Source organism: Phasianus colchicus, chromosome 3 (assembly GCF_987193195.1).
Source record: "Phasianus colchicus chromosome 3, bPhaCol1.hap1.1, whole genome shotgun sequence".
NCBI lineage: Eukaryota > Metazoa > Chordata > Aves > Galliformes > Phasianidae > Phasianus > Phasianus colchicus.
The window spans coordinates 48,001,995-48,028,234 of NC_143438.1; the positions used below are offsets into that span (position 1 = coordinate 48,001,995).

The 26,240-nt window shown below is 36.7% G+C and overlaps 1 protein-coding gene across 1 annotated transcript in view; it reads left to right on the top strand.

Moving 5' to 3' along the window:
• Positions 1-25,760, top strand: part of YES1 (YES proto-oncogene 1, Src family tyrosine kinase) — a 48,429-nt gene extending 22,669 nt beyond the window's left edge. The window contains exons 2-12 of the mRNA XM_031612765.2: positions 10,605-10,877; positions 14,521-14,620; positions 15,512-15,610; positions 18,483-18,586; positions 18,973-19,122; positions 19,322-19,477; positions 19,758-19,937; positions 21,668-21,744; positions 22,105-22,258; positions 22,792-22,923; positions 23,708-25,760. Of these exons, the coding sequence (XP_031468625.1) occupies positions 10,613-10,877; positions 14,521-14,620; positions 15,512-15,610; positions 18,483-18,586; positions 18,973-19,122; positions 19,322-19,477; positions 19,758-19,937; positions 21,668-21,744; positions 22,105-22,258; positions 22,792-22,923; positions 23,708-23,916 (1,626 nt within the window). The 5' untranslated portion in view covers positions 10,605-10,612 and the 3' untranslated portion in view covers positions 23,917-25,760. The remainder of the gene's footprint in view (positions 1-10,604; positions 10,878-14,520; positions 14,621-15,511; positions 15,611-18,482; positions 18,587-18,972; positions 19,123-19,321; positions 19,478-19,757; positions 19,938-21,667; positions 21,745-22,104; positions 22,259-22,791; positions 22,924-23,707) is intronic.
• Positions 25,761-26,240: the final 480 nt, after the last annotated feature.

Genomic DNA, 26,240 nt, shown 5'->3' on the forward strand with positions numbered 1-26,240 from the left:
CCCACATTCTGAACAAAATGTACTGAGGTGCAGCAGAGCTGTCTTCCTCCTGCAGAAGCTCAGGAAGTAGAGTTGCTGCATGCCTGAGCCCCGAGCACGTTGTAAAACAGTGCCAACTGCTTGTAGAATGGGTTCTGAGTGGGGCAGTGAAGTATTGGAGATACGTGTAAGAAGCCCTAGGTAGAGTGATGGTAAGGATCCACTCTACCATGTCCTGTTGTCTTTGCTTTTGGATGAGTGAATGTTTTTTCTAAATCTGTCTCACAGCTCCATGATTAGAATAATCTGGATTAGTTGAGAGTCTGTGGCTGTTTAATCCAGCAGGGTACAATACACCTCTGGTAAGAAGGATGAAGGCTCTTCTCAAGATGAGGAAGTTTCTGCTGTAGAACAATGCCGAGATATCCCTGAGAATCGTAAGGGACAGTTATTTCAGCTGAAATAAATACATACTCCATTCTCACTGAAGGATTTAGAAGTATATTCCCTACCCAGGGTTCCATCTCCGTGGTTGGTGATCCCTGTTAAAGGGAGATACTGAAATAAATGCAGGGATTTGGAGAAGATGAGGTTGGTGAGTGAGTCCATTCAGGTGAGACTACACTGCACTTAGCAGAGGAGAGGTTAGAGCTGTGAACTACACACCACCGTGGCTGGGCTCAGAAGGGACCTCAGGATCCATCTGCACCAACCACTGCTCAAGCAGGGCCACCCAGAGCAGGGTGCCCAGATCCGCTCGGACAAAGGGAACTCGATGGTGATGGGGCTCTTGGGAAAAGGTGTGTCATGAGTCAAATCCAGAGCAAATAGGAGGCATCTATTTAGTGGTTACTGTGTTTAAAACTTAGGATTTGTCCAGTGTGGGTGAACTTCGACTAGCCAGTCACTTTGAAATGGAATGAATTTGAGCATGTGTATATTTTCAAGACAGAAAAAGAGAAATTAATTTAGGACAGTTCTATGGCCTCTATTCTGCAAGATCCCTGACCAGCTAATTAAGATAATTTCTTCTGGTCTTCTTTCCTATGACAATTATTATATCTGTCAGTATAGAAAGTAATAGAACAGCAGTAACGATAGCTATTAGGGTTATAATTCTTGTTTAGTTAAAACATCATCCAGTTCTTCCCGTTTTATGAGGGTATTATTTAGCAGGTGTCATCTTACTTTTTTTTTGTTGTTTAGTTTTGAATTCCTTTACGGCATAATGGTAATCTTCACTTGTATTTTGTGTGCAAAGGAAAACAGAAGCTATTGAATCATGAAGGGCGGTGTAAGTGTATGGTTTTAACTGTTTATACATACTTTGACTTTTTGTTTTAGTCAAAAGGTTGATGTTTTCCAGCTGGCTTACTGAGATTCTTGTTGTTCAGCAAAGAACTAATTGCTGAAGGAGATCTGGGCATATGGTTTTTCAGTAAGCGAGCTGCAACATTTTATCAGTAATTGGATTTAAATACTCTAATCACTGATTTTTCTTACGATGCTAATCATGTCAATTGTGTTAGCAAGGATAAAATAGCCTGAGAATAAAGGGGAATTTACTTTCATCTTAGTGACATTTGGCAAATGGTAGCTGTGAAAACTCATCTCTGCAAAGCAGGTATGTTTCAAGCACACACCAAATTATCTAAATCTGTTCCGTATGATTCCTTAGCATGACTTCTGTGTTATAATTTGGATAGATGTTATGGTCATATGTGATAGTATTTTTTTGCTGTTCAATTTTACATTGCCGTGACGATTCCTTTCTTTAATATTTTAAGTTGACTAATAGTGACTAAATGAAACTGTAGCTGGACTCTTGCTAATACTGAACTCTGTGAGCTTGCAAGTTTTGTGGCCTGTTTTTCATATGTATTTCATAATTAATCTATGGAAAAAAATGGCATTTACGTTTTCATAGAATTTGTCAGAACAAAAGTGCTGCAAATAGTTGCAGTTCATAAGTTTTTCATTGCTTGTTTCTCCAACGCAGATGTCCCTTGAGAAAGTAGTTTGCCTGCTTCTTGCTGAAAACAGAACAATTATGTTAGTAAACAACATTTAAAAGTTGCTTTTGAAATACCTTCTGGAGGCATCTTTATTTGAGATAATATGCTTAAATAGAATGGTTAGAAATTGCATATCTAGAAGCATTATGTGATACCAGGCATTCTTTTTGTTCTTTTCCAAATAAGACTGAATGAAAATCTATTTATAAATCAGTTCAGAAATCCTGTCTGAAATAGAACGGGTAGCTTGACAAGTTGTGACATGCACCGCGCTATAATCTGACACAGTCTTTTGGGCACACTTCTTGAGTCTATCGGGCTTTCTGTTTGCAAGACAATTCTAATTAATTACAAATGGCAATTATTTACAAATCGCAAAGTATAAATAGCTATTGCACCGAATTGTCCTATTCTACTTTAATTTATTTATTGACTGTACGCTTAAATGTTCGAGACAATGGAGCAGCAATAATGCTGTCTAGACAATGTATTGGTTGTTTAGTCTGGTACCGTCTGTTGTCAGAGAAAATCTCTTTGTGTGGTAAAGGCTTCAGATTGTAAGGCTTGACATTATAACTCTACGTTTAAATATAGCTTTGCATGCACGTATTATATATTTCGGCACGTAAAATTGCTTTTGCAGTTCTGATATTTTAGTTAATCTCTCCCTTGTGATCTGGACCATTGGAATAAAGAAAATTAATCTGTCAGTGTTGTGTATCCATTTTGCATCATCTGTCTTAGGTTGGCAGATTTTTTGTTGGATGTATTAAAAAAAAATACATATTTTTTACTCTTTCTGGATATGAACTAAGCTGACTTCACTAAAAATTGAGGATAAAATATTATTTTAAGAAAGTTTATATTTCTAGTTATGTTTAGCGATCTGTAGGCTTATTAAATGAAATTTAAACACTTAAATGTGACCTTTTTTTTCTCTGCTATGCTCTGAGCAGCTTCTTCTGGCTCATTCAGGTGCCCCAGCTAGACTGTGTGCCCTGTAAAACTGGGTTTGGGCTGCTGGGTATTTCTGTTTGGTTTTCTTCCCAGCATCCCCTTTCTTTCATGCTGTTACCTTGCATACAAGGTGGACAGCTTGCAACTAGAGGGCAAGAAGGTTGGTGATGGACGTGTGCTTCATCAGGTGCACGAGCAACTTAGATGAGAAGCCATGCTGAGGTGCTTCAAACTAAGTCCAGCTCTTAGCCATGGCACACTCTTAGGGGGTTTTCTGTCCAAAACAGAAAGTTGTGGTGCTTAAATCTACATCGTTATTGTAGTAATGTTTTCTTGGATATGGTTATTCCTGTTTAACCAGGCAATTTAAAGTATTTCAAGCAAAGACATGCTGGCTTGGAAATCTTATCCGTGTTTTTCATCAACATAACATATATTAGGTTATATTCATTATCTTGTTCACACCTGCAGGACTTCTAGTCTCTGACTAGAATTCCTGAGTGGGTCAGTGGAGGCTGGGGCGTTTCAGGCTGTGCTGTCTTCTTCCAAAGTGTCTGGCACTGGTTACTCTTCCTACAGAAAGATTGCCAACTTTGTTGTCAGAGCCTTTGCCCAGGCCTGTGGTGAATGAGGAGCTCTTGGTTTGAGGCTGAGGCCAGTGCTACAGACAGGATTCTGAACCAAATCATCTTTTGTTAGAGAAGTCATTAAAAGTTACGTAGGCTTGTTGTCTTTCACCTCCAGTCTGCTTTTCTTGAGCATGTATTGGTTTGATTGGAGAAGCCACCTTTCCTTTCTGTATTGTTGTACAACAGGAGGTCAAAGTAAACATAGGATATCTCAGCTAATGTAGGCAAAACAATAATTATAAGTAAACACCGTCTTATGAGTATGTGTCTTGCAGAGCAGGCTATGTGTCATGCATGACACGATTATTTTCTCCTTTATGCTCCTGAAACTTTTGCCTTTCCTTAAAAGGAGAGACCACCTCTACAGATTTCACTGTACCAAGTATGCAGGGAGTGGGAGAAAATCCTACATGTTTAATCCAGACAAAACAGGTGTGATGAGAGAAAACTGAGACTGCTTATGTCTTTCTGGGCAGTACATCATTGACAATCCTTATTTCCATTTAGAATTTTTCATTTCAGTTGTGTTTGTTTTTTTGTTTTTGTTTTGCCTCTGTAAACCAAACACCTATTAAAACCTAAGGCCTTGTAATTGGATGACAGAGTGTGGTATAATTTGAGATGAGGGTAGTACTGCCCTTTGGAGCAGTTCCATCTCCTGCCTCTTCAGGAGCAACAGCAGATGTTGCTTCTAAAGAGAAACCTTTGAGACCATTCAAATAGGAGGACTGGAAACCCTCAGTGTCCTTCACTGTGATAGTATGTTGAAAGTCTGATACATCTGGGTAAGTCTCCCATCTCTAACCCAGTCAAGCCTCAGAGGAAACACATTTCCATCATATTTTTTGTCTTCCATGACAGACATGTTAAGAAATCCTGGAAGGATGTGAAAGATTGAAGAATCTTATTCTTTCTTATGTAATTCCTGTTTATACTGAATTTCTTGGTAGTGTTTTGAGATGTAGTGTTGCTCCAAAGTACAGGTGTAATGATCTTGTCAGCTTGGTCCTCTAATAGAAGGATCAGTCACACTCAATCATTAACTTAGTGTAAATTTTACAATCTGTTTTCTGTGAAAAGCAGGAGTTAGAACAGAAAGATGTAGTGCTTGCAACATCTTTAAGCTCTCTGAAATTTTTAGTTATAAAAACAATCTTCTGCACATTGTTTTTTCTCTTGTGCAGTGTCTTCCATTGCTCTATTAGTTCTGCTGGCTGTGGTTTGTTCTGCTTCTGTGAAATCAAAAGGATTACCATGGGAGTCACGGAATTTTTCGTTTATAAATATGTATTTACAGTCACCATTGAAAGCAGGATTTCATCTGTAGAAGCATTAGGATTAAAAAAAATTCAAATTATAATAGTGATAAAGGACAGTATTTCTTTAAACATATTTTAACATGTGAGCAGTCTAAGGTCTAATAGTTATTTTTCTGGGTAGAATTGCACTTAGAAGGATGGGAAACATTGAATTTCAAATAACCTAAGTCCTTGCTTCGGTGTCTTTTTTTATATTTCTTCCTTTATCTTCACTTTTCGCTTCTTATAAAATCATTAATTACAAGGTCATGTCAGTTGCACTTTAAATGCATAATCATACAGACTCTCTAAGGTCTCGTTATGCTAATATTATTGCTAATTATAAAACTGAATCCAGTGGTACATCATTTTTTGAAATGTCATAGGTTGTGAAATAAGGAAATACTGCAAGTTATGACAGCTCATAAAAGATAAACTATTGCATGATAAGAAGTACATAATTTGAGAGTGAAAATTGTATATACTGTGCAAAGAACACGAGAGTTTGAGTCATTCTTTAGTTCATTTTCCTTTACCAACGCAGTGAATTGTTCTGTATGAAAAAAAAAAAAAAAAAATTGACGTATTTTCATACCGTAGAATCTTTTTAAAGATGAAAGGAATTTGCTGGATGTTATAGTATTGACCAGAAGCTTATTTTCTGGTTATCTTCATTTCTTTCAGTCTATGTCATTTCTAATTAATGAGTTTTAGATACTACCATCTGAAACCACCTGTCTGATGAATGCCCTGCATTGTTTGCCTGGCGTACAAGAAGCCAGTATAGGTTGAGTGTCTCCAGTGACATACAGAGTCAGCTCTGCACTTGTTTAAGCAAATAGTCAGCTGTTAGCTAATGGATCCATTAGTGAACTTTCTACAGAATATCTTGTAGTCATTACAGCATGAAATTTTAATAACTTCAAATCAGAACTGCTTGAAATATGAGGACCTTTTTCTGCAAAACATTTTTCACATTTCAGTGCTGAAGATGCTACTTTTATCAGTAGAAACTTTGTTGATAATGCTGAGAAATAAAGTAGCAGTGAAAATGTTTAGTTTTTTGTTTTGTGAGTCAAATTCTTTTTCAGATTATATAGTATAGGATTGTTTGTTTCTTTGTTTTAGGCAAAAAGAAATTTGCAGTCTTGCTTTATTCTTCTAGAAAGAGATTTTACTTGCATTTAATACCTGATTTAGTTCAGAAAGAACAACTCCCTAGAGCATCTTTTCCTTTGTGGCACATTAGAACCTCTCTGTGCAGCTACTTTACATTGTGGTGAAATCTCCAGAAGATATCTGAGGAAGTAAGTGATGGATCATAACAAAAGAAAGAGATCAGAATGCCTTCAGTTCGGCTTTGGCCCTAAGAGGAAGATCATTTTTTTTTTGTTGTTTTTTCCTAGTTTAGTTTTTGTTATTAAATCAGTGACAATAAGTGAAGGAAACATGAGGCTCTCCCAGCATAAGGACTTCAAGGTTTCTGAGCTCAATCTCTGTCCCTCAAACTCCTGATTCCAATGGGTAGAATATGGGAAAGTGGGAAGAACACACAATCCTGAGGCATATCAGACTGCAGTGCAAGAATGCTAGCTGTTGCGTTGTCGGTTCATTATCCATGTGATGTTCCTTTGTGCTATTGAGAGACCTTCCTTGAGGTGCTCTGAGAAACGGTGTCACAAGGAACCGATGAATAAGTAACTTCCATGTCTATCAACCTTAAAGAGCAAAGACATTTGACAAAGGAGTGGATTCCCACATGATACCAAGTTTCTGGAAGGGATGGACCAGGCTACATATGCCCCAAGGGAATGGTTTGTCAGTACCTTAAGATACCCTGCCTCTTGAGGAAAAGCTCACTTATCTTAGGCTGGGTAAATCATCCTTCTGAAATGAAAGCAGGGAAAAAAAAATCTTAAAAGCCACACTTCTTGATGCCTTGAACAATGTTTTTCATGTGATCTAGCACTCTGCTCTAAAATTAAGTTGGAAGAAGAAGAGGGCAGCACTGACTCTTGTAGCTCTGTTTGACAGAGTGCTTCTGAAGTGCCTGTGTCACTGTCTGCAGGGTTTGTAGAGTACTGAACCACGATGAACTTTTGCCCTTTGTATGACTTCTCCAAATGTCACAAGTGAAAATAATGTCCCTAAGCACTCGTTTGATGACATTTTCTTTCTTGAGTATGCTTATTGTTCTGTTGATTTTTGTGGGCATCCTGCTAACCTTCATCCACCCTTCCGGTAATCATTTTAGCTACTGCCTCTTGAAAATGTTCTACCACAGGATTGCTTCTATCTAGAAAGCAGGGAAAGATATCTGTGGTTTTACTCCATGCCATTCGGAGTGTGGCTTCCTGACAGTCCTCCAGCAAGCCAACTCCTAACCACCCCACCAAACATGCTGGCGCACTAATCACATTCAACAGGAAAGTATTTGTTTCAAAGGAAGAATAAGCTACCGAAGTTATTCTATGATCTAGAATGATTTAACTAAAGGGAATGGATTTGTGGATTCTGAATGATTTACTTCGGTCAGCGCTTGTTTCAGTCGGTGGACTGACTTCCGCAAAGCCAACAAGAACTTCTCATCTTTATGTATGTTTCTAAAAAGAGTTTGGTGCTTCAGAAATGCTATGGCAGAAAGTGATTCTTTAATGTTTTGTTGCTGACCAAAGAGTAATGAAAATAGTTGTAAGTTATTTCAGTTATGAAAATTTTTAATAACAAATGCAGTACCACAATAACCAAATCCAGCATCGCTACCAGCTGCTTAGGATATTTTCTTTGATCCAGTAATATATTGCAGGACTAAACAGTAATAACTCTTTTTTTTTTTTTCTTCCTATATTGTGGGCAGTCATTTTTCTCTTCCCTGCTACTCACCCTTATGTCATCTTCCCTGTCTTTCCTACACTTAAATTCAAAGACAGTATTTATCAGAATTTTTCACCTATGTTTTTGACTTTCAAAAGCTAAGTGTTTTGCTTCTGCAATTCTGTTTTGTGGGTATGCAATTATCAAAGTAGAAGAACGTTTAAATTTTTGTCTGCTTATTTCTGAATGTCTGTCTCCTTGAAGAGCTGATTGAATCTCTGCTGTTAATCCCTTTAACCCCAGAAAGAAGATTACCTTAACAGTGAAATAGCTGGGGAGGGGAGAAGCAAGGGAAAGAGAGGCAAACTGTATTGCTCTAGAAAGAATTCAGCTCTTCAGTAAGGACTTTTTACTGCAGTGAAGTTCACCAGTGGAAACTTTTTGCTGCTAGCCACGTAACAGGTGATATTAGTTATAATTGCATGATCTGCTGGCATTGTCAATTATCATGGGATTTTTTTTTGGTTGGTTCATTGGTTTTTTTTAATCTTGAAGTCTTATCAGTCTGTTACAAGTTAACCAAGTACCAGAAATGACAGAGGAAAAATGTTTGTGGTGAAAATGGTTGAATGTTCTTACTTTTTCCTTCTAATCTACTTATTAACATAAGTACTTTTGAATCACTCATGATGCTTAATTTTTAACCAAAGGTAGGGAATCGCTACTGTTAGCAAACATATTTTCACAAAGGTTTTTGGACTTGTATTCACTGTTCATAACAAAACTTTGACTGCAGTTGTTTAAAGAGAATCAAAGAAGTAGGCCTCAAAGTAAGGCAAGAGTTCACAAAAAGCAGTGAAGTGGCCAGAAAGTTGTGCTTCAAGTTACAGCATCTGTTTTGCAGTAGAAAAGGATGTGTTTTGTGTGTTTGATCCACTTGCATTGACAATCAATAACTAGCATTTCTACTACAGATTATAAGGCTTTTTTCTCCCAGGTAACAGTGATAGGACAAGAGGTAATGGCCTCAAGTTGTACCAGGGGAGGTTTAGGCTGGATATTAGGAAAAACCTCTTCTCCAAAGGATTTTGGAGGCATCGGCACAGGCTGCCCAGAGAGGTGGTGGAGTCACCATCCCTGGAGGTGTTCAAGAACCGTGTGGATGTGGCACTGAGGGATGTGGTCAGATATTAGTGGTGATGGGTTGACGGTTGGACTCTATGATCGTAGAGGTATTTTCCAATCTTAATGATTCTATGTAGACAGGGTGCACTCCTCACATGCATATTTGAATCCCATTGATTGTGATGAATTGTTGATAGAATAAGTTGCCAATAACAACATCAGAAGTAGTAAATGACTGAATAAGGTGTGCTTTCTCTGAGATGAGATTTGTAAAAATGCAGTTAACTTGATTCTGTTGCTTCTTGTTTCCACACCAGTAATTGTCTGTTCACATTATATTACACGGGACTGAAAAGACAAGTGAATATTCTTAATTTTAACTATGGTATGGTACATCAATAGCTGTGGATGTTTTTCTTTCCAGGAACTCTGATTTAAGGCCCTTAAAATTATAGCATCTTTAATATTGTAATTGTTAAACAGAGGAAATTAGAAAACTTTCAGATTGAAAAACTAAGTTTTCTCTTTGTGGCTATATTAAGGCAGTATTCATTTAGTGAGATTTAATTTGTCCTATATTTTGTATCTAATAGTGAACAAAATAAGAGAGAACTGAAAGGGGGGAGGGGGGAGAATTGATTTGCAATGGGGAACAGTTTTTCTAACTTCTAGTTATAGAATCCTGGGACCGCTATTGTAATTGTTGAAATAGTATGGAGATGCTGAAGTTACAGTAGGATTTTTGGGTGTGTTGGTGCTTTTTTCTCCCTAAGAATTTAGGAATTTTCATGTCAGGCTAGTTTTGCATCTGACACAAGCTCCTTTTCTTGTTCTGATTTGATTCTCAGCTGAAGCAAGCTAGAAAATGCCTGCTATCAGTTGTCACCACCTGATAAGTGACAGGTGGTGACTTCTTAAAATGTGGTAATTATAATTGCTTGTGACCGTCTCCTCTCTGATGGCTGTCAGCAGGTAAGAGGTGTCCCTGCAGTAAACAGCTCTCATGGTCTGCCTGTAATGGAAGTTCATGGCCATCTTGGGCTGTCAGGACTATAAGTTGTCACCATTCAGGGTGCAGTTCAGTTTCTAAGCTACTGGATGTTGTAATTACTATTGTAAACATTCTAATTTTTTTCAATTCAGGAACTTAATCCTGTCCTGCAGCAATGACTATTAGGGATTCATTTGTGAGTTGCATTAGGGGAGCTGAAATAGGTGGATGCTTCCCTACATCTATCTTTAAAGATATCCATAGTTGTAATGCCACCCACAGCGCAGGACTTCATTGCTTAAAAAAAGCAAGCTGAGATGCTCCACTTGTTTCCTTCACATCATGGCTTACGCGGCTCTGTACTTGTCACCTCTGTTCAGAATTCCTGATCTTTCCCAACTTCCTTGGTGGAGAAGTTTTCAGTGTCTTTTCCTCCTCTGTTCCCCAACTGTCTTTTTGGTTTTTGCCTGTTTATTTGTTTACCATGTCCAGCAAGGGGATGGGATGGATGGAGGAATAATCCAAATGCATTGTTTGTGTGTGTTGTAGTAGGAAAAAATAACGACATCCTCTCTAGTCTGGGAATAGCTTAGGTCATATTCCAGAAACCTTTTTCACCAGGATTTGTAATCTGTGTGCAGTAGCAATTGGTGGAGGGTTTGTTTTTATGTTGTTGTTTTTTTTTTTTTACAGTAATTAATGAGCATTTTCAGCAATTGCGGTAGGGAATCTTCTGTGTTAACTATCAAAAGATGAAGCATACAGATCAAATCATTTTTTTCTCTCATTTTCACAGAAGCGACCATGGGGTGCATTAAAAGCAAAGAAGATAAAGGTCCAGCCATGAAATACAGGACTGATAACACTCCAGAACCTATTAGTTCCCACGTCAGCCATTACGGGTCAGACTCCAGCCAAGCAACACAGTCACCGGCAATAAAGGGATCAGCAGTTAATTTTAACAGTCATTCTATGACTCCTTTTGGAGGGCCCTCAGGAATGACACCCTTTGGAGGAGCATCGTCTTCATTTTCAGCTGTGCCAAGTCCATATCCTAGTACTTTAACAGGTGAGTATTCCATAGAATTCTTCTTGTATTATTATTCATTTGTAAGCTTCACAGCCATATTTAAAAATAAGAAAATGAAAAGGATACTACTGCCCCTTGCCACACAAGTGGAAATTTAAAATAAAATGCCTTTTAGGACTTTCTGATTTTCAGTATCTTTTGTACTGACATAATAATTCAGCCCATACCCACTAGTGAATGGAGCTTGGGGGCTGTTTTTTTTGCTTTTGTGATTTTTAGGACCATAGCACAGAGGTGTTTGACATGTTGGACAGGTGATAATGGGAATAGATGTCAAAATTGTTAGAAATTCTATGTTCTTGAAGGGATGCATGTGGAATAATGGCTGTACATGTTTGGAGAAAGAAGCAGAATGAAAAGCATCTCAAATATAGGAAACTCATACTGTGATTTAATCTGATTTTCAAGTCTTTTTATTAGCTGTGAGTTATTTGCATTAAGACAGTGTAGAATCTGTTTAATTACAAAGATAATCAGGATATTCAGTATGTGCTGTGTACTTTAATATACGAACAGGATATGTTAAATAAAAGAGCAGAATTCTGTCATCTGTTGATGGTCATATTAAAGGCTAAGTTGAAAAAAGTAGAATTTATAAGATGCAGAGACTGTCTTGGCTGACATATAGTCTCTGAAGATACAGCATTTTAAAGCAATATACGTATTTGATGTCATAAATGTGCCTTTCTATAATAGCCTTAAAACATAAAAAAAGATTGTTCTTGTGCACTTGGCTGATCCCAGCAGTTCACTTAGTTTTGCTGGATCTTTTTGAGAGCAAACTGATTTTCTTTTATTTGGGAGGTTCAGAAGAAAGAACAGAAGCCTTGTACAGACACTTCACAAAATGTGACAAATAATTCTCTTATCAGTCTCCTCCTAGTTTTCCCACAAAACTCTACTGTTAGCACAATTACACTGTTTAAATGTTTACTTCACTACAATGGCATTTAAAAGCTTTTAAACACAACGAATTTGAGGTCTATAAAAATCTGCTGTGGCCTTGACATTAAGAAATTCAGAAAAACAAATACAAACTGTCAGGTACTGATTACCTCATGATCCCTTTTTGGAAATTCAGTAAAAAACAAATAGTGAAAATGAGTCCCATCTCAAATTTGTAACCCTATCTGAAACCCAATATTGGATGAACACATGCAAAAGTGAAGTGATGGCAGCCTTTCTTTTTATTCACTAGCTCTACCAAGTAAAGTTTTGTGTGCTTACAGAAATCTTCATCTCCTCTAAGAAACCTCTGTGTATTGCCTGTCATTAGATTGGGTTCTTTGTTCACATGGGAATCTCCTGCAGTATGTTCAGGCCCTCCTGGGTATTACCAGACACCAGGAATGTCACCCCTCAGCTACTGTAAATCCTTTTTTGCCAAGATCAGAAGGGCTGATCGTTTGCCTGTCTCTGTTCATCCTAGCCATTAAGAATGCTGTATCTTGGCTCAGAGTCAACGGGAGAGATTTCTCATGGAAAAATAGGTCTTGAACCTCATAGGTGTGGATTTGGGCAGGCTGACTTGCCCCCATCATTTTATGTAAAAAGTAAAAAGATACTGCTTATATGATTATTTCTCCTTGCTTTGTAAAATCAGAAAGCCGTTCATCCTCAAATACACACATTTTTCTCTTTCTCTAAAAATGTACCAACATTTGTTCAATAAATCCACTTCTCGTTTTCAGATCAATGAGGATTGAGTGTTTTTTTTTTTTTTTTTTTGAACGGGTTAAATGACAAACTTCATCTGGCTGTAAACTTTCAGTGTTTGTCACAAGTAAACACTGAGTCAGGATCTGAGGCCCTTTGTTTTGCGAGACAGAAAAAGAGATGGGCTTGTCAGTGATGTCTTACAAAAGGTTGTCATCTTAGCTTGTAGTGAGGATGAAAAAGAGTTGGGCCACCTGCTTTGTTTCATTACTCTGATTAGTGCTACACTTCCAGGAGAAATGGATATTTCTCTTGTTTCTATATTAGTATCTTTCCAGATACTGTGCAATGCAATTTGTTTTGAAGTTTTTGGAGTCTCCCAGCAGTTTGATAAAGATTTATAAGCTTTTGTAATGTTGTGACTTGAGAGTACCAATCTGCAGAAGAATGCTTGGGGGATGTTTTTTTTTTTAACATTCAGTTTCTGATTGTGTGAAAATGATATGTATTGCCACAATTTTCTTTCACTGAGTAACAGTTTGTCATCAAAATAATGCAGTAGTAAATAATGTGGGCAATAATTGGAAGAACTCTTGATTTTTAACTTAAATTAGGTACTATTAACTTCTGGGAGATGTATTAACTAATTTTCAGTTTGTAAATCTTACTTCAGTGTAGACCTTCACTTACTCAACCATCTTACATTTTTTTGTTGTTCTGATTTTCCTAGAAGAACTGTAGATTCATCGCCACTTATGGCCTACTGATAAGTGTGAGCACAGGAATCTCTATATCAAACAAAAATTTTTAAGTGAAAGCATCCATAGTACAATAATAGTAAGGATAGACAATGCTCATCATGTACTGTATTCTTCCTCTCTGATTGCCCTCGTATTAGTTGTATCGTCTAAGGCTAGACACAGCATGTTCCTGGGTGTCCTGGTACATACATATCCATGTTAGAAACGTAATGTTACACTTTATTTTATTACTTGGATTATCATTATGCTTCCTAAATGCCCGCTACACTATAAAATAGTATTTTTGCTTCCTTCAGCCCAAGTTTATTAAATAATCAGCTCTTTCAAGCATAGAAAATGTATTCCTCCAGTAAATGAAGGAGCCTGCCTGCTCATACACACTTGTCTTGTCTGTGGGTCACACTCAGTGCCCTGAGCCTGAAGTGGGGTAGGGGAAGCAAATTCCTTACAGTTGGTGGAGCGCAGCTGCTTGTCCTGTGAAATACAAGAGCTGCTCTGAAAGTAATGTCTCCTATTTTATGATGCTGGCCAACAACATCAGAGGAAGATGTTGGTGATATGGCAGTAGAGGTTGAACCTTCCCACCAGTATTCCATTAGATGTTGTTGCCGTGTGCAGATGGCTTTTGTTTTTCACTGCCACGAATGCGTAGCTAATGGTGGCAACTTTTGAAAATAGTGATTTCTAGCTGAGAATGTGCTCAATCAAATAGTGTTATTGTGGTCTTTGTATCTGTTGTCATTTCCATGAAAATAAATAGAAGGTATTGCTTTCAGAACAACCTACAGAACTTAATCATTGTTTTATGGAACAATGCATTGACTGATCTTCCTCAGCAAATGTAGGCTTTAGTGATTTCTTCATTGAATTTCTTAAGAAGAAGAAAACTTCTTTTTCTAATGTTGATATGTTTTGCAAATGTCTTTCTTTAAGTGTTGTTGTAACTGTTAATGTACTTCTAATGATATTTCTAAATACTTTCTTCGCTGTGGAAATAATATACTTTTTAGCACTATTTGTTTATAGGCTTTCCTTAATTTTAAGGAATGAGCTGATTATTGATCACAGCTGCCAAAATGAGATGGAACCCGAAGCCTTTAGTTGCTTCTGAATTAAAATTGATGAGTTGTTTTCACAGAGAAGTCCTTAATTCAAGCTCTGCGGCATTAATGCTATATCTTTCTGTTTTTATTTTCTTTTTCAAGGTGGTGTTACTGTCTTTGTGGCCTTATACGATTATGAAGCTAGAACTACAGATGACCTTTCATTTAAGAAAGGTGAACGGTTCCAGATAATAAACAACACGTAAGTGTTCTCGTTCACAAGCTTCTCTAGGGTGTTGTTGGGAATAAATAGATCCTCAGCACTTCTTGAAATGTAAGTGTCATGTTTCACTGAAGAGTGGTTGGAATTTTTTTCTTGAATGAGAGACTCAACACAGGTGGGGGCTGAAATAGTGATACTGGTTAGATGATGCTTTTGGGCTGAGGTCATGTTTGGGGGCAGATGTCAAGATGTAGTGGCTGGGGAATCCCAAAGCTGCATCCTTTCATTCCCCTCTACAGTGAAGCACAGCAGAAGGGGAAAAGCACAGTCTATCAGGCTCTGTGTGTTATGGGCTTCCACATCCATCAGGGATGCATGTTTGATTTTCCGGTTTAATTGCAGCGCTACTCTGATCTTATGGCCTGATTTATAGAAGCCTGGAAAAGGGGAAAGCGTTTTTTCACCTTGAAGACTTCTTAGCACAGCCAAAAGCTGATGTAAATACTCTAATACGTAAATGGAACAGTTTTCACTCATCCAGTTCTCTAACTTTATTAGCTCGCTTCCTGCTTTGTGTGTTGCTTACTGTCAGCATACAGGCAAAATGGTAGGACTGAGGCAGATTAAGACTAGAGAACTGGAAAGTCTGTTATACATGTCTGCCATAAAATGTTTTGTTGCAAGCTTGCATTTTATATATATACATTTATCTTACATTAAACAAACAAACAAAAACCTTTAAAATAAAAATTCTTGTAAAAGGCAAGGCACTCACATTGTTTATATTGAAAAGAAAAATATATTCAGCTGTAGCACAAATTGTAGTCGTTGCCTTCTCAATTAAAATACGATATTATGTGAAGATGCTTCAGCAGTTCAGGACTGATGTATTGTTCATGTGTGGAAGATGTAATTGATCTTACATTGCAGGGAAGGCGACTGGTGGGAAGCAAGATCCATTGCTACAGGAAAAACAGGCTACATCCCAAGCAATTATGTAGCTCCTGCAGACTCCATTCAAGCGGAAGAGTAAGACATTGCATCCTGTCAATCTGTTCTTATTATCCATTCTGCATTTAGTGCCCTGTAATAACATTCACTTCAGTTACTGCACGCAACATTTAAGGGTGAAGTGGGATTATACCACTAATTAAAAGATAGGAATGCTATGTGGGTGTTGTCAAAGGTATAATTGTTAGTGGATGTGAGGTAGATGCTTCTGTGAATGTTTTATGCTTGCTTGCTACATGTAGCTGAAGGAAAAAGGATGGAACAGTGCAGTAATGAAGATGAGAACTGGGAGACATGCTCTGCATTTCATAAAGAGCAAAAATGCACAGTCTTTAAGAGTTCGCATATCCTCAACTTGGCTTTTAGCTGTATTTTTGTTTGTTAAAACCTCAGTCAAAACCAGCTGTATCTCTGGTAGTGCCCAGTGTCACATTATAAAAGTAACATTAGCTATTGCTAATCTATTAACCTATAACAGCTTCCTATTGACAAAATGGTTAGGGACATCAAAAACAACCATAAATTGGGAAAATTGTATTAATTTGGGTATCAATAAATCCCACACTTATTTAAAAATGAAGACCCCCAAGAGCTTACAGAATTGAAGTTATTTTAAGTACAATGAGTTGGAGTATAACTTTCAGGTGATATTTGTTTCAAGGGAATAATTGTGTTTATTGTACTACCAATGTGAAGCTCTGCAGCTCTTGATGTGATACACAAACATGGTTCTGCCACTAAACAATTCCCTGGGCACTTCTGTGTTTCCTATTGCGCTTCTGGGAAAACTGCCCAATTTCCAGGATATTTCCTGAATTTCAAGCTGAGAACATGGCATTCTGTTGCTGCTCTCACCTGGCCCTTTTGCTATTTAAAAATGATGTGTCTAAGGCTTGCTGTTATTTATTATATACAATGCAGGCCTTTGCATTTCAGCTGCTTTTATAATTGAAGTATATATATATATATATATATAAACACATACACATAAAATAATTGTTATTATCGTCTTAAACTATGCAATAAAAATATATCATCGTTATGGCTACAGTGGTGTTAAAATGGAAATGATGGCCCTTTGCAAAGTAAGAATACAGTGCTTCTACACAGGGTATTGCTGCTAAGGACAGACGAAGTAGAGTGGTTGGGGTTTATGTCATGGATGGAGGTGAGAGTGAGGGGCAAAAAGCAAGGAAACTTTTTTAAGCTGATGCTATTTTAAAGAACCAATGCTAATTTTATTTAATATTGCCTCGCTATCTGAAATATAGTTCATTTGCTTTAGAACTCATTTGGTAGCCCTTAGCTTTAATTTTATTTATAGATTTTGTTGTAATTGCAGCTGGAGTTACAAATAAAAAAGTAACATACAGCTCTAAGTTACTAGGATTTTCTTTAAGTGGTCTTTCCTTAGCCTGAAGGCATTTATATTGAAAGCTGCTTGAGATAGGATCTGTATTATTCTTACGGCTTTTGGATGCTCCTAATGTATAAATGTTAAATGCTCATAAAAGAACAAGTTAATCCTGCTATTATTTTATTTTATATAATAACACTTTACGATATAATTTGTAAATTGACATAGTATTGGGAAGAGGCATTTTCATGTGAAGTAATCACTGGGGTTCAGGTTTGCTCAGTAAGAACTATATGTTATATCCAAGTTGTCTCAGGTATATGTATACTCTCATGACCAATTCTAAATTTGCAGGTCAACTTCAGCAGTCAAACTGAAAACACAAATGTAAAAATAACTTTAAAATCCCTAAGTGGTCACAGAGGCCATTCTGATTGCATGTCAGCAAAATGATCTCTTCTTACCTACATTTTTGCCAACTTTCCAACACTTATAATGCCAGATCTACTTGATGCTACAACAGTCCCAAATTAAAATGTTGGAAATTTACATTTTTCACCTATTCTATGACTTCTCAGACGTGTAATCAAAATATATTTAGAAAATGTGTTATTGAAAAGTCTGGACATTAAAATGATCTATGCTGCCTGTTGGTCAGCTCTTCAGGGGTGTAGAAGAAATCCCTTTTCTGGAAGAACTTAGGCAAGAAGAACAGCAGGTGTGTTAAAACATCCTTTTTCAATATTAGAATGATGCAACAAAGATGGAGAAAAGTACATTCACTGCCACAGGAGTGTTTCTACATGAATGTCAGAAAAAAGTGCTCCCTCTACTGAAGGACGAGGCACAACTGAAGTTAGAACAGGAGGTTCCAACTGGAAGTAAGAAAAAGCCTTTCACCTTGAGGATGGGCAGCCTAGCAGAGTCACAGGGCCTGGACATTGTGCAGGATCCGGATCCATCCTTTAGGGTTTTCAGGGGGACTGGATGACACCCAACATCCAGGTCTGATCTCACAGCTGCCCTGCCTGCAGTGAGAGGCTGGACCAGAGATCTTCCAGTCTGAATGAACCTGTAATCCCATGATATTGCCACACACCTCCTCTGTATTAAATAGTGTTCTTTAACATACGGCTGAAATTTCTTAAAGAAAGCATTTTGGACTCCTGCAGTGTTTTGAGAATACTACCAACACAATTTAATTGTCATCTGATTTAACTTGACTATGAACTTCTTTACCACAAGGAGAGTGTTCCTTCCAGTGCTAAATGCTGTTGATGCTTATTGTTGAACCACACAAAATATTTGCAGACAGAAGCCTCTTAAGTATTTTGCTAACAATAGAAATTAGTCATGTAGAAATAGGTCATCTTAATCTTCTGATTATATGGATGTCATTACTTTTGTTGATCTGTAATTGCTTTGTAATATTAGTGGTCTGGTCAGTGCTTGAGATTTCCAGATCTTCTCTTTATATGACTATCAAAGCGTAGGCAGCTTTTATTTAGATATATTTCCTTTGACTTCTTGTAGGTGGTATTTTGGTAAAATGGGCAGGAAGGATGCAGAAAGACTACTTTTAAATCCTGGGAACCAGCGTGGTATTTTCTTAGTAAGAGAGAGCGAAACCACTAAAGGTATGTGTATCACTGTCTCTTCTTCTTCTTCCTCTCCCACCCCTGCAAAGGTGAGCAGGATGGTCATTTTTATATCTATTACACTATACATACACATGTGCACACATATTTATATAAAAACACTGGGGAAGGTGTGTTGCTTGTACTGTGTGTAGGTGAGGCTGGCACAGCTGCCCATGTAAGCTGTGGTGCCCCATCCCTGCAGGCGCTCAAGGCCAGGTTGGATGGGGCCCTGGGCAGCTGAGCTGCTGGGAGGCAGCCCTGCCCACAGCACAAGGTGGGACTGGGTGGGCTTTAAGCTGCCTTCCAAACCAACACATTGTATGGTTCTATGATTCTGTGCTTTTAATTTTTTTGTGAAGCAGCACATATGACTTGTTTTCTAGGTGCTTACTCCCTTTCCATACGTGACTGGGATGAGGTCAGAGGTGATAATGTGAAACACTACAAAATCAGAAAACTTGACAACGGTGGATACTATATCACAACCAGAGCACAATTTGAATCTCTACAGAAGTTGGTGAAGCACTACAGAGGTAAGCCTAAATTCTAACTTGTGCATGTGATGAGGAAGAAAAACTTCACGTGTAGCCTGCTTTTCAAATTGACTATTCTAAACTTTTTTTTATTTTGATTAACAGTAAATGCAATAGTCCTTTTATCAACATGAGGATGTTACTTTTGCTTTAGCATTACCATTGTTTCTCTCTGAAGCTTATATTTTCCATTTTCCAGAACATGCTGATGGACTGTGTCATAAGCTGACAACTGTGTGTCCCACGGTGAAACCACAAACACAGGGACTAGCAAAAGATGCCTGGGAAATTCCTAGAGAGTCTTTGAGGCTGGAAGTTAAGTTGGGCCAAGGATGTTTTGGTGAAGTGTGGATGGGTAAGAGCTTAATATGATACCTTTTAGTTATCTCTGTGAATGTTTTATTAGTATTTCAAGTAAGTCATTTTTAGAATCTTTAAATATGATCTCATAAACAATCAAAGGAAAAAAAATGCCAATTATATATATATATTTGAATAATGTTCATTGTAGTTCAATGTAGGTAATGATTTAAGATTATTCTGTTACTTAACAAAACAGAAGGGGGAAAAAAAAAAATTTTATCAGAAAATCCCTGATTTTGTAGTGGGGAATAACATTTTATTTGCTTCTCTAGGAACCTGGAATGGAACCACAAAAGTAGCAATCAAGACACTTAAACCTGGTACAATGATGCCTGAAGCTTTCCTTCAGGAGGCTCAGATCATGAAGAAATTACGACATGACAAGCTTGTTCCACTGTATGCCGTTGTTTCTGAGGAACCAATCTACATAGTCACTGAATTCATGACAAAAGGTGTGTGACAGAATGGTCCAAAGATAGTACATTTAAAAGATTATTTAAGATCACAGCAACAAATGATATGTTTAATTAATGTTAAGCTTAAAGAAGCTGAAGTATAAATGATAATTCTGATTAAATTAAAATGAGCAACGGTTGACCTACTTGAAGCAGTTCTGATTTAGATCATGGGTGGAGACATGATTTTTTTGCACATCTGTGTCACCCTTGCTAATCTTCCAAGTACGTGGTTGATTTTTTTTTTTCCCCTTTGTTTTTAGTGAGTAGTGCCTGGTATATTTAAATTGGGTGATATAGCTGGGAATACCATTATAACTAATATGCTTGCCTTGTAGATAGGTTGTGCTCATGACCACAGAACCAGTTGCTTTGTGTTTTTTTTCTTTATTTATTCACTTTGTTTTTATTTTCAATAGTTTTTTTTTTTTTTAAGGTTGGTTTTTAAAAATAGCAGAATCTAGCCTTTATATCTCCTTGATTTCAGTCCTTCACCCTTTTTCCCTTGCTCTTTTTTACTTCCCCCTGCTCCTGATATGGAGACGTAAGAGATTTAGGTTGAGTGTGGAAATAAACATTATAAGTGTATTAGTATTAAGAAGAAGCAGATTCTCAAATAATTTCTTCCAGTTTGTGAACAATGTCAATTTCTCTTTACCTCAGAGAAATCTTGCTATCCTGGTAGGAAATAGGAATAATGCCAAAACCCAAGAGAGCGACTACTTGCATTCATTATTCCACCACAGATATCTTGCTTGGGTAATTTTTTTTCCATGTTTGAATGGATTTTTTTTAAATGTTTTGTAAGCTTTAAAACAGAGAGAGAAATAGAAAATCTTAAGGGTTATTTCTGTGTTGTTACTCCTAAATAACAGTAGCCCATCTCTTTGTTGGATCTTAAGCAGCCATGCAAAATCAGTTTTCATCGTTCAGAAATCAGGTTTTGGCAAGACAGTCAAGATAAACAATTGCTTTCTAGGGACGTTATAAAAGCAGAACGAAAGAAATGGTGAAGTAGTTGCATGTTTCTTTAAACCATACATTTGAAATACCATTGAAAGCTTCTGTTGTCAGAGATGAGATTTTTACCATACTTGTGAAAATTGTTGTTTTAAAGCAAGCACAAGTCCTTGGAATTCATTTCTAATGTAACTAATGTAATTTTCTGGGAGTCGTTCTATTATAGAAAATGGGAGAAGGTGGCATATTGTAAAGAATGGAAAGTACTTTTGTTTTTTCTTGTAAGGAATAAGAAGCATCAAAATAATTACAACAGTTTCAGAATCATTTCTCTAATATATAATTGGAGCTGGAATTGGAATTTAACTAAATTGGAATTTAACTAAGAGGGTGAATTTTTTTTTTCTGTTGTTTATTTAATTATCATGGAGAAAAAAAATCAACTAGGATACCTGGAATATCAGGCAAAATCTTCAGGCATATATTTATCAAATGGCAGTTTGCTTTATTAGTGTTCAGTAATCTGAATTAATAAAATGAATACCAAAATGCCTGGCTAAAACTTGCACTGAGTACCAGGGCATAGTCAACTAGGGACATAATCATTGAGTTGTGTTCTGGGAAATGAGGGCTTTTCAAACTCAGGTATTGGAAACTGAATGCATTAACTGTAATGTCTAGTGGAGGAAAAAAAAAAGTTAATGTTTTCAGGTCAGGTCAACGTGGGCTTTTCTGTACTTTTTCACTGAATTGTGTCTTTCTTACAGGCAGCTTACTAGACTTCCTGAAAGAAGGAGAAGGGAAGTTCTTAAAACTCCCACAGCTGGTGGACATGGCTGCTCAGGTACTTCATATAAGACAAGAAAACTGTGTTTTGAACTTAGAGAGAAGACTTAAAGCTGTACCAGATATAAATTAAGTATAAATATTGAACACTCTGCCTATTGTATGCTGTTCTTCCTTATTCTCCTTCTTACTCCTTCCTTCCTCTGTTGTAACTTTGTAATTTGTCATAAAGAAATCACCAAACTTAGAATTTAGATAACAGAGAGCCATCAGGTGCTTACAAGAGCAGCAAATTCTTGCTATGCTCTACTTGTACTTACACAGTGAGAATGGAGCTAAAATAAAAGGATATAGCTTAATGCTTGGGATAGATGTGCACAGTCATGAGAAGTAACTTTAATAAAACTTTATTTTTAAGATTGCTGATGGCATGGCTTACATTGAAAGAATGAACTACATCCACAGGGATCTCCGTGCAGCCAACATTCTTGTAGGAGACAATCTTGTGTGTAAAATAGCAGACTTTGGTCTAGCAAGGTTAATAGAAGACAATGAGTACACTGCGAGGCAAGGTAAGACTGATTTATTTACTGAATAAGTAAGACCAGTTACCTTAAAATTACTTAGAACTATTACATTTAGCAGGTCATTATATTACTGCATGAATAAAGATTACATGTGCTTTTGCAGGTATTTTTGGATGTCATTCTGCTTAAGTGCAGGTTTTTGTGAATTTTTTTTGTTTTAAGTAAATTGCCAAATTTTTCGAAAAACATTTCAAATTATTTTTTTCAGATAAAAACTTACTATAGTTTGAAGAGAACTGCAGTTCCAGAACAGATCTTCATTGCTTTCTGAAAATTATCCCACATTTTGAAAAGTGTTTATGAATCTCAGAGGTCTTACCTGCTTCCAAAAATTATAGACTGCTCAAGTTTGATTTCCCATTTGAAATACTAAAATACTTAACCACCTTGAATTTGGCCAACAAAGAAAACTGTAAAAAATACTTTGAATGCACTCTTTTATTTAAAATATTTTAAAGCGTAAGCAAATCATCCGTGAAGAAGGGAAAGTCAGATATCTGTCTTTTTAATGTTTGCAGGAGCTAAATTTCCAATTAAATGGACTGCTCCAGAAGCAGCATTGTACGGTCGGTTTACAATCAAGTCAGACGTGTGGTCATTTGGAATTTTACTGACGGAGCTGGTAACAAAGGGGAGAGTGCCATATCCAGGTAAGAGGAAAATTTTTTCTTCTCTTTGTGGTATTCTGTGCTTCTGAAATTACCTTTTGTACTTTTCTTACTTCCAGCCAGAGCCCACAGTAGATTAGCAGAGATAAAAACCTAGTCACGCTTCACTGCTTCCTTTGTTCTCAAAGATACTTGTTTTATTTACAGATTAGCTATTGTATGATTTTTAAAGTATTTTGAAATGATAGCATTTGTGAATATGACTGGTAGTTCTTTTCAGATCAGTGGGTGTTCTTAGTTTTCCTATCTATCTGTTCTTGAAAATTCCACTTCATACATTTTCCCAGTAAGCATCCTAGAGTGAACATACCAGACCAGTTTTTGAAACTAAAAGTATGTAACGTGATCTACTGGATTTTTTGCCATGAACAGAATTGTAAGGCAGTCCTGCTAGGCATATAATGCCTTTTTCTTGGCTTTGTTTCAAATTGAATAGAACCCAAGAGAGACAGAAGGTATTTGTGCTTAAGTCTTTCTTTTTGAAAGAACGGGCCCAAGACACTGGTAAATGTTCTATAATAAAACTTACGACTAACTATAAAAATGAACAAGAACCAAGGAGTGAGGAATTATCAGTACAGAGAAATAATTTTTAGGAAATGTATTTAATCCAAGATTTTTAAAAATTAATTCTTTATAAAGTGCTGATGGGATAGAGTCACATGCACATCATGAACAATATCGTGGTAGAGAAACCCTTGAAAAATTTTGTTTGTCTGTTCTTCGTTTAAAGTCATTCAAAGCTAACATGCTTTCCTCTTATTAGGAATGGTGAATCGGGAAGTTCTGGAACAAGTGGAACGTGGATATAGGATGCCTTGCCCACAGGGCTGCCCAGAATCTCTCCATGAGTTAATGAAACTGTGTTGGAAGAAGGACCCTGATGAGAGACCAACATTTGAATATATACAGTCTTTCCTGGAGGACTACTTTACTGCTACAGAACCACAGTACCAGCCTGGGGACAATTTATAAGCCAACAGTCTATATAACATGCACAAATCTGCCAAATGTAAAAGACTTGCAAAGAATTCCTGACATCTGTAAGGAATCAAAGGAAAGAAAATCTTCGCTGCTTTGCATGCTCTTAATGGCAAACTGGAATTTCATAATACAGTTGCACAAAACCACTTTTCAAGTGTTATAATCTAATTTACCAATGACATGTCTTTATTTCCTATTTCCCAACTTATTTCAGGGTCCAAAGGAAGCTTACTGAAAATGTGAGGTAGTAAAATGAGTGATGGTGTGAACGGTAGCAGAAAAAAAATGTTTCATATCCTTTATTTGTCCAACATTTAATCATCTTCTGAAAGAGGGAATTGTCTGGAAGTGATGTTGAGGGAGGACATTTTTAAAGCAGAAGAACTTTGTGGGACCAAGCAATTCCATTCCAGTTCTATAAAACTTCCTATGTCCAAAATTATGTCCCCCCAAATATGGTACAACCGTATTGGATGCATAGTCTTGATCTTTAAACTTCCTCTTGCATGGACTGAATTAGGGTAGGCAGGTTACAAGAGAAATTGGAATGGTGAGTGACGAACTTGATCTGAATGGTACACCTCAATAGTGAAATTAGAGAGCATAACGCACTGTGTTAATACTTGTATTAATATAACTGGAAAGTAGCATGAGAGATTTTTCTTTTTTTCTTTCTGCGTAGCTAATTAAGAATAATGAAGGTAACTAGAAAATGAGGTAATATTTTATAAAATTATGTGATAAAGTATGGTGATATTTGAACTTGAAACTATGTGATACAATCGGGGGAGGAAATACTTTAAAAATTGTAAGTTCCAATCCTACAGTGAGCTCTTAAGTGGGAAGACTACCTGAACAAAGCTCACCTTGAGAGCTAGGCTGGAGTTGGTAAATGGACGCTTCTTAGTCCATCTGTCCAGAGACAGATTTGGTACTGTTGTACGTGGCTCGTATGTGTCAGTAAGGGTGGGTGCCACAAATGTTAGTTGTCACTAGTTCAGGGATTTGATTGCACTTTTGCTTTTCTTGACTATTAAGACACACTAGACACAGTTGCTCTTCCCTCTTATGCCCTTCTTACAGAATTATTTAACTAAAAATAAACAAAAGAAAATGTGAAAACTTAAAAACTAAAGGGAGAAAATATATTTAATATTGTCCGAATATAATGACATGGAAATTTACTGGCAGTCGGCCCAGCTTACACTACATCCAAATTTATTTTCTTTGGCTACTGACATATCAAGCAATAACATCATGTCTTTTATTCAGCAATTTGCATGACGTTTTTGAATTTCTGATCGATCTTATACAATTTAATTTTGAAACACTAAACTCTTACGTAGCTGTCAGGTTTGAATTTATATTAGCATTGTAAAGCTATCCAACAAATGATTTTCAGAAAAGCTGGTGATATAGTTCTGGTACTAAACCTACTATTTCTCATGAGTTTATACTCAGTTGAATCCAGCTACCAAATGGATCTTTGTAAGAACAGTGCCATCATTTTCCATTTTCTGTCATCATCACTCATCACCTATACATCTGTGGTTATCAAATTTTAAAAGGGCTTTATGTAAGAAAAACAAAACAAAGAAACAAAAATAAAAAACCACAAAAAAACAACAAAAATTTAAAAAATATATATGATGGAATTTTAATTTTTCTAAGTATTTTAAAATAAATAACACAATCATGTGAGTTTATGTATTAATACAGCTATAACAAAAGATGCCAAAAATGACACTGGCATTGTTTGGATTTTAATTACAGAATGGAACAGTTCATTGTAATAACACTTGTATAGTAAAGGAATAAAACACTAACTTAATGAACGTGTTCATTGTAAATGGTTGTGTATTATAAGACTTCTCCAAAAGAGTTTGTATGTTTATGAAAATTTATTTGTTTCACCTGAAGATCTTGATGATGTGGTTCTTACCCTAACAGAATTTAAAATTCACATTCACACTTTTTATATAAATAGTAATAAGTTTAATTATGTAACTAAGTATTTTTATAAAGTATGGCATTGTTGAACTGTTTTGCAGAATTGGTTCAAAATAAATTTCTCCTTGATTGCATCTGCTTATTTGGAAGGGGAAGAGACACAGGGGGGAACAAAAGCAGCGTGGTCTTCATATTGAGGGGAAAAGGAGTGGAGTAAAAGGGGAGACTGAACTTAGAAGCTGTAGCTGTCTTGTTGACTTTGGGATGTATTTTTATCCACTGTAAACTGTTCTAGTGTACTTTAAAGATGCTGACTTTGTGATGTGTTATAAACTATTGGTGTCAAATGGGAGATATGTTCCAGA